The sequence below is a fragment of the Bombina bombina genome, chromosome 2 (assembly GCF_027579735.1).
Source record: "Bombina bombina isolate aBomBom1 chromosome 2, aBomBom1.pri, whole genome shotgun sequence".
In the NCBI taxonomy this organism is placed as follows: Eukaryota; Metazoa; Chordata; class Amphibia; order Anura; family Bombinatoridae; genus Bombina; species Bombina bombina.
The window spans coordinates 969,894,515-969,903,967 of NC_069500.1; the positions used below are offsets into that span (position 1 = coordinate 969,894,515).

The following is a 9,453-nucleotide window of genomic DNA, read 5'->3' on the forward strand; positions in this document are numbered from 1 at the left end:
CTAAGATGTTAGTAACCAGTGGGGGTGAGGAAGGTAAGAGAGCTGTTTGGGAGGGATCAGGGGGTGGGAAGTGTCAGATGGGAGAGTAATTTCTACACTACAGCTAAAATTAACCTTACAAGCTACCTGATTAACCCATTCACTGCCAGGAATTTCAGAAGTGTGGTGTGCAGCTGCAATTAGCACCAGTCTAATTACCAAAAAACAATGGCAAAGCCATGCATCTCTGCTGTTTATGAACAAAAGGGAATCCCAGAGAAGCTCTTACAATCATTTGTGTCATGATTGCATAAGTGGTATGTAAATAATTTAAAGTGAATGTAAATTTTCATGAATTAGTGCCCTGTTTTTAAAAATACTATTAAAAGCAGGGGCACTTTCATTCATGAAAGTTTACATACCTTTTTTGAAAAATATTTACCTTTATCTTCTGCAAAGCCGGATCGGCGATCCCCCGCCCGCTTCTTTCTGCTGTACTTACACAGCAATAACGAAACCGGCTTCCTCCAATCACGGCGTGGCCTCACGAGATGGACGCTCTGGGGAGGAAGCCATGAATGGAGGAAACCAGTTTCGTCATTTGTGACGTATGTACAGAGAACCTACGGGTGGGGGATCGCCAATCCGGCTTTGCAGAAGATAAAGGTAAGTATTTTTCAAAAAAGGTGCAATGTAAACTTTCATGAATAAAAGTATTCCTGTTTAATAGTATTTTTAAAAACAGGGCACTAATTCGTGAAAATTTACATTCGCTTTAAATTATTTACATACCGCTTGTGCAATCATGATACAAATGATTGTAAAAGCTTCTCTGGGATCCCCTTTGTTCAGAAACAACAGACATGCATGACTTCTACAGAGCATCTTATTCTGCTACATGATTTACTGGGCAAACTTATATTCTTCATTTTACAAACATTAGTATAGCCTTCAATTCAGTTTCATCATAAAATAAGATGTCCTATCAATATAGAGCAATGGATTATACATTTTTTTGACCCTTTAACATTAAAATAAAATGTATGGTAATATGTACATTAACTTTAAAGTGATTGTAAACTTTAACGAATTAAAGGCCAGTATCAAATAATAATCTTAAAAACAGGGGCACTTTAATTCATTAAAGTTTACAATGATGCATATTTTTTAAAATACTTACCTTTGCGTTATGGTAAACATAACGCCGATCCTCTGCCCACATCTGCTGATGATGACGAATCTGGCTTCCTCCAATCATTGTGTGCCCCCTTTTGCGTCCAGTTCATGGGGCAACACAACGATTGGAGGAAGCCAGATTTGTCATTGATATGCTAATGAAGCAGCAGGTGCAGGCGGAGGATCAGCGTTATGTTTACCAAAGTATTTTAAAAAATAAATGTCATTGTAAACTTTAATTAATTAAAGTACCCCTGTTTTTAAGATTATTATTTGATACTGGGCTTTAATTTGTTAAAGTTTACAATCACTTTAATTAACATATATTTCATGCTGCCTCTCAATTACATTATACATAGTTAGGATGAAATGTAATTAATAATAAAATAAGGAGATCAATATTTCTGAGAAATAATTTCAGCTTAAAACTCCAAAGTGCTTCAGTGGATATTTTCACATAACAGTAGCTGAAACAGCTGCTGCAAACCATATTGAATTACCCAGTAAGTCACCTTGCAGATAGAAGCTGTAGCCAAGCCAGATGATCTTGAGAGGTCTGTGCACATGCACAGAATGTCCTGCATGTGACATGCAGACTGATGTGTGACACTCAGATATGTATACACTCCATGTGATGACAAGAAAGGCCCATTCTCTGTTCACTTCCATTTGCTTTGACTATAGTTTCACTTTCACCACTTGTAGTACATGGCTATATATATATATATATAATTAAGTGTATCTGGGTAGCCCTGTGCAGGTGTAACTATGTCCATACTTGTATAGATAGTAACATTTGAGGAAAAATGTAACAAATTATTTCTTTACAATATACCCCCATAGATTGTAATGGTGATTTTCTGCAGAAAATCATTAGATACGTTGTGATCAACCACTTAGTGATCATTGTTTTACCCCAGAAGGTTTCTCCCTGTAAACTATGATATATAGTGAGTATGATGGCAGGAGCTCTTGCATAGTCATTGTAGACTGCAGAGGACCAGAGATTAATTGTTCCCTGTTTCTAGGATTATTATTATTATCATTAAGTTTAAAGCACTAAAAAGGTTTCCATAGCTATTTTTTATTGGGAACATGTAAGATAAAATACTTGTGACATAAAGTGATAACTTTTTTGTTGTTGTTGTAAAGCAAATGCTGACAATTGCTATTATATATATATATATATATATATATATATATATATATATATATATATATATATATATATATATATATATATATATATATATATATATATATATATATACCTATCTATCTATCTACCTACCTATCTATCTATCTATCTATATATCTACCAAGGATAGACCAAAAGTACATGGCTCCTAAATCTAAGGGGTAGCTCCTACATATTGAACACATTTCTCACGCCTTGGAATACAAACATTTTTTTACTATACTTCCATTAGCAAAAATGCTTCTAGTAAAAGTGCACTATGCATCAGCATTCAAACACTACCTTCTCTGAGAGTCAGCAGTGGCTTGTACAGCACAAATGATTTCTTCAGTGAAACAAGACACACCACCACCAGATCATTGTGTAGACATGGTGATTGAATCTTGATCCACTAGTCACATGTAGCATATGTGCATATGCTGCTGAAACAGTTATTACTTTTAATATAGGCATTTTTTCTAATGGACACATAATGCATTTTGACCTTTATATCACATTAATGGTGTTTAAAATATATTTAAAGCAATAATGAAAGATAAAGAAAAAGAGAGGCTGAAAGAAAGTGACTACTTGTTTTGTGACACAGTGACACCTGCAAGCATAAGCAGGGTCATCTAGAGTAGACTATTACTTTACCAGTTACCATGTTAAAGGGACAGTAAACACCTTGAGATTTCTGTACAAAATGTTTAGTTATGCATAATGAAACAACTTTTCAATATATCTTAATTATTTATGTTGCTCCCTTTTTGTGTAATTTAGCTCTGAAAATTGGCCATTTCTAATACTCAGAACTTGAAATGCCCCTGCTGACTTATTAAGGCTAGCTCTGCTACACATACCTATCCCTAATTGGCTTTAACTGATAATAACTGCAAATAAATGCATTTTGTACTAACTATGACTGTTGCTAGCCTGGTAGTCTGCTGACTAAAGCCCACATTGGCTCCTCCAACAAAGGCAAATTGGAGGGGGGGGGGGGGAGTTTGGCAATTAAAAAATAATTGCAGAAAAAGGATATTATTTTAAAAAAAAAAAAAACCATTAAGGATTTGGTGCTATGTTTTTTTAGCTGCAAAATAGAAATGTCTTACAATGTGTTTTACTGTCCTTTTAAGTTGTATTAAGAAGACTATAGTTTACAAATAATGATTCTAAAATTGGTTACCAAATCTAATGGGGACTCTAATTAGAAAATGTTGAATATAAAATCTCTACAGGGAACACAATGCTGGTCAGACTGTAGAGAAATATCTCATATTAGCACTTAACTATGTATTCTGCATACACCGACTAATAAAGTGTATGTATTGAGTCAGCTGTTGCAAAGAAGAAAATCCCACTTCTATCCAATAGATATTTATTTGCTCTATATTGTATATGATGTAGAATTTATCCACAGTCAACACACACACACACACTCATAAATCAATTCATATTTTCTTTACATGACTAAACTTTTGATTCAATATAAGGAAAGCAAGTGACTATGAAATGTTACACTTTGAGAAATTACAGAGTTTCAGTTGAATATGATGAGAAATGCATAAGTTGTTGCAAGCATTTATTTTAAAGGGATATGATACTTGATTCTTCTCAATTCTTGTCTGTCATCATAGGAAAGGGCAGCAGTTTAACTCAGACACCCACATATTGCATGACAAAAAGATTAAGTAAAAGCTTTTGGATTTTAAAAATTGAAAATAACAGTGCACCTCACAGGTGGTACAAGGAGGACTCCTTCAGAATTTAAATGTTTTATTCAGTATAGAAACTTCCATAATGAAAGATTAAAAATCATAGAACAAGTAACATGCCCCTTGTGATGGCATTCATTGTACAATTATGTTTAGATTATTTTCACATCACTTATCAACATTGACATCATTAACAATTTAATATATTAACAATTTGGTAGATTTGCATGGATTTACCACGAAAATTAATAAAATACCTATGATAATATTTTTTTTTAACTCTACACCACTACAAAAGTAAAATACACAACAAGATAGTGCACTTTTAATTATAATCTGGAGCATTTCTTATAGTAAATATGACAGATTAGTTCATGTTCTTACAGTTACTCTGTCAATAACTTTAATAAAAATTACAAGGATTGCTTTGCAAAACAAATGTGGGTAAATGTTATCCAAAGAAGAGTAGGGCACTTATGGAATAAAGAAAATGTGTACTTACCTAGAATCTCATCTGTGCTCCACAACAAACCTCATGGTATTGCCATCAAATGAGGGTGGTGCCACAATACGTGGTCCTGGCTGGGACATAATGCTGATTACCTGCTTGCCATCAGGGCAGGTTATAGACCCTCTGGGGACATTTGTGGCTTGTCCAGGTGTCGAAGTTGTTGTTGAAGACCCTGTGGCCAGGTAATATGGACCATCTGCAATGTTTACTTCTGGGTGAGACTCAATACCTGACATCTCAAAGCTGTGATCGCTGCTGGAGTGGGAAAGTTGTCTCTGCAAAGTGTTAGCTGGTAGCATGGTGGGGGTGCCCGTTGACATAAAGCCGGGGTAAAACATGTAGGCTGCACCATATGCCCCTGGGCTGAGAGCAAGTTGTGGCATATGGATGGGAACTGGGGTAACAGGGGGAGGTGGAACGGGTACTTCCACGTATTGTCCTGTTTCAGGATCAAAAAGTCTTCTTTTTACTGGTTGAACTGGAGTATCCACGAGATAATACTGTCCTGTTGCTAGATCCACTAGCATTTTGCGTTGGGTCTGCTGGGGATATATCTCTGTAGGGGTTGTAGAAGATATGGGTGAGGAGTAAAAGATGGGAGCGCTGGGTAGATTGACTGGCATAGGAGGTTGCGGATGGTGGTAGATAGTGGCAGGGGGAACAGAGTCAGGGGACTGTAAGTCGGATCCTGCAGACGATGCCCTGTTAGGCTGAACTCCTTCCCTTAGTTTGCTTCGCCAGTCAGTGGGGGCTCTGAGGGGACTCTTGGGGCTGGGTGCTTGGGATTTGGCGCTGAAGGGCGGCAAGCTGCAGAACGCAGCCGGTTCGCGGATGTTGGTAGTGGGTTCGCGGGAGATCGCAGCAGTTTCACGGGCGCTGCCAGTCACCGGTGGCTTTGCTGCTGTCCCCTCACTTGTCATTCTAACTGGAAGAGCGAGGTAGTTCTCAAAATCAGCGCTGGCCTTCCGGCCTTGAGGTGTGGTTATTGTATCCGCTTTCTTGTCCTCTTGTGCGGACTGGTGGCGAATATTCAGAGAGTTGGGAGGCTGAGGTCTTTTGTTTAAGTTATTAATCGAGGACTCTACACTTTGCTGCTTGTTTTTCACCGGCGCAGCACTCACTGTGAACACGCTTCGATTACCAATTGCTGTGTTCTTCTCAGCCTTCTCCTGACTCTTCTGTTCTCCGAATCTTGGCACCTGGAATATCTTCGCTGGAGTCTTGTTCTCTGTCACCGTTGGCTTAGTCTGGCTCTTATCTGCGTTCGGATAAGAATTCCTGCGTACCAGCGGTTCTGGAGCCCTGGTGAAGGGAGGTTGGAGCACTTTCCTGGGCTCCACAGCTTCTACAGGTCCAGACTTCGCCCTGTATTCCTCGGTGGTGGTATTAATTTTGTTCTCGTTTCCTGTCTTTTCATAGTTAATAAGGGACAATACGTGACTTCCCATTAGGGGTTCTGGGTTACTCTTTCGCCTCCACTCTTTTTTATCAATTACGTACAGCTGCTCCATTGTCTTTACAGCAGCGGTGAGTTTCTCAAGGGCACCTTGAGACTGAGGTGACTTTGGCTCAGGTGTATGTTTTACCTCTGGCTCCTTGGGTTTTTCTTGTTTCCACTTGGAAGCCTTGGAAACGATCTTCACAACAGGCATCCTGGGGCCTGTTTTATTAGGGGCTATTGTTGCAACTGGGAGCCTTCCTGATGCCCGGTGCACTAGGACGGTGTCTGCGTTGTCGTCTACAGCAGTCATGCCCTCAGCCTGTCCACCTACCTCTTTGTTCTTCACGGCTTGACAAGTGATCACTATTGGTGACAAAGCTGAAGAGATCTTGGAAGCTACCGACAACTTTGATTTGGGATCTGTATTGCTTTGATCAGACAAAACGCTGCCTTTGTCACTGTTGTCAACTGGGTCTTGGTGATATGAGCTTTTTAAAAGCTTCCTCACGTCTCTAACTTGGTGAATGTTTCCTTGGGCTTTGGGTTTGGGGTCTCTCACATCTCTCACCAAGAATTGAGGCATTTTCTCTAGTACCTCAGACCTGGAGGGGACTTGGTTCCTAAGCTCTTCTGCTGCCTTGGAAAGACTGGCGGCACCAGAGGCTAGGCTTGGTGTTAACAGCTTAGCTATATTGAAAGGACTATCTTTGCTCTCTGACACCAGTCCCAATTTTAGCTTGATCTCCTGGGGCTTGGGGGTAATCCTAGGTGTGATCCTGCTAGCAGTGGCCTCCAGGACGTGTAGCTTTTCTATCTTAATATCATTTTCATTTCTGCTAAAACAACTCTGATGTGCGTAAGTAGACACAGAATATTTAGTAGCTTGTTTCACTGCTTGCTTTTCCTTAGGGATGTGTTGTATCCCAGGCACAAATAAACGTGACATTTTGGTAGATGTATTATTGGATATCTCTCCAAATTCTGCTCTCCAGTCTCTTTCCAGTGGTATTTTTATTTTTCTAGCCTTGGCCACTTTTTCTTCTATTTTCTTTTCCATTTTTTCAATTTCTCTTTCTTTCCAAGACCTAAAGGCACTATTTTGACTACGCAGGAATATACCTTTCATAGCTTCAGATGCACTTTTTTTAGTGTCAGAAACACTTTCTTCCCGGTGAGACTCAAAATGGCAGATCTGTTTATTTACACTTCCTTCAACTGGAGCGAAGTCTTTAGGTGTTGAAGCTTTGACATCAAAAAACTCTCCTAGATCCTCACTACTGACTAAGGTCAAATCTGATCCAGCCTCAGAAAACTTGGAATTCTGCCTCTGAATCCCCTTCTCCTTGGAAGTTTCTGCTTCTTTAGATGCTGCAGAGTTAGATCGAGCTTTTTGGGATGTATCGGTGAGCTCCCCTCTTTCCATCTTGAATTCCTGTTCTAGTTGCATTTTTTTGGAGATTACATTCTTAAGAAGACTAGAGGCAATTTTTGACTTCTGTGCACCTTCCATGGCTTCTGCAGCAGTGGAGGTCGCTTTGCTAACCTCGTGCGCACCCATCCCTGTTGGCAGTGGCTCTGTAACCTCATCCTTGCAAACTGAGCTTGGGGCATGTTCAGAAGCCTTACTGGCTTGTAAGTTCTCAGCACTGGTCGTTTTTATGTTGCTGCTGAAGTTCAGGGTCTCTGTCAAAGTAACTACCCTAGATCCAGACTTGATGCGACTGGCAGTGCAAATGGGTTTCCCTCCGGAGGTATCCTTAGTTGCCACCTCACTGACAACCAATTCGAAAGCTTTGGTTTGCGACTTGTTGGCTTGTAAATATACCTTGTCCTTGGGAACATCTTTTATAGCTTTCTGCAAACCAAACGTGGCAGTGGCAGCTGCTTTTGCCGACTTGTGATGGGACAGCAGGCTGTGCTCTGTTTTCTGAGACAAGAGGGTGCTTCCTTTCCAGTCAAGGTAAGTGGACCAACTGTTGATCCCTATGTTCTGGTCTGAGAGTGAAGTGGTGGACTCGCTGGAGCTGAAGTTGATAGCTTCAAAGTAAGGGTAAGCCAGGCTGCGAAATGCCCTAGAAGTCAAGTTGCGAACCTCCTTATCTGCATCGTCTAGTTCGCTGACAGCACTAGAAGCGCCACTGGATATGCCAGCATGGACCCCACTTCGAGCATGCAGTCTAGCAGGTATTGCCACCAGCCTGTGCCCTTCCAATCCGGCAGCCTGGGGGTAAAACTGGTGCTGCTTGCTCTCGTTAGCTCTGGATACACAGTAGCTCATGTCTGTATCATTCTTGGCATCCACATGGGCGGTGTTTTGCTTTGCCCCTGCGTTGCTAGGCTCATTTATAGCCTTGGATGCAGTTTTGATTGATAGGAGGATCTGGCCAGAGGGTATCCCGGTATCTTTGGACTGAGCCCCTTCCGAGCTGGCTTCTTTATCCCTAGTGTTTCTGTTGCAGAAGCTCGGGGAGGTATCGCTTTCTGAATAAGTGCTGACCAACTCGGTGCTGTCAGTAGGGTTGGGGTCGCTCGTGGTGCTCAAGTAGTAGCTGCTGTCCACATCGGTGGGGCTGCCCCTTTGGCTGTCAAACGAAGCATACTCTAGAAATGGGCAGGGGGCGCTGTCTGCGGGGGCCCCCCAGGTGGAGGGGGCCAAGCTAAACGCAGGGTAATCGGGCTCCTGGTCTGCCTCACAGAGCTGGATCTCGTGGGTGGTGATGTAGTGCGCCTCGTCGTTGGCACAGACCGGAGAGTGGTCGGTAGACCGGGGGTCGCTGTCATTATCAGCTTGTGAGGAAGTGCAGGACTCTGTGTCCTCTGATCTCTCCCCTCCTGTACTTGGGAGCTGGCCAAGCGGGCTGGATATGTCTTCTCCAAGGGGCTCTGCTTCGTGCTTCTTCCCTGCTGAAGTCACTGAGGCTCCAGTGGTCTTCCCCATAGCCACCCTCCCAGCCAAAGTGACAGTGACTCTAGGGGGGCTGCCTCCGGGCTTTCTCGGTATTTCCACATATGTGGTCTCTTGTTCTCCCCCTTTGTGAAGTGTTTTGCTCGGAGTGTCCCTATGTACCAAGGCTGCCTGCTGCATGTCTGCTTCTGCTTGTGTCTGCCAGGCGCCCAGCTGTCAGTCTGAGTGGCACCGGCAGAGCACAGGAGCAGCCCCGGCCCTCTACCCCCCACAAATGAGGGCTATGCACATGGCAAATTCTTCTTTTCCTGAATGGGATTCACACGTCACTCTGAGAGCGTTTTACGTGACATTGACTGGGAGAGTGGCTCTGGGGATGGATAGGGGGCTGACACGGAATTTATTTCATTCCTTTGTACTGTATAGTATTGTCCCACCGAAAGACTGGGTACAGATAACATTAACCTCTTGAGAGGCAAACATGGCTGCAGCGCATTGCGCACTGGCATTCAAATGACTGGTGCATTTGCAGATACTTTGGAAGTC

At 41.9% G+C, this 9,453-nt stretch overlaps 1 protein-coding gene across 1 annotated transcript in view; it reads right to left on the reverse strand.

Moving 5' to 3' along the window:
- The window catches only part of C2H4orf54 (chromosome 2 C4orf54 homolog), a 31,122-nt gene extending 21,912 nt beyond the window's left edge, over positions 1–9,210 (reverse strand). Inside the window, exon 1 of the mRNA XM_053703478.1 lies at positions 4,553–9,210. Coding sequence (XP_053559453.1) covers positions 4,561–9,087 — 4,527 coding nt within the window. The 5' untranslated portion in view covers positions 9,088–9,210 and the 3' untranslated portion in view covers positions 4,553–4,560. The remainder of the gene's footprint in view (positions 1–4,552) is intronic.
- Positions 9,211–9,453: the final 243 nt, after the last annotated feature.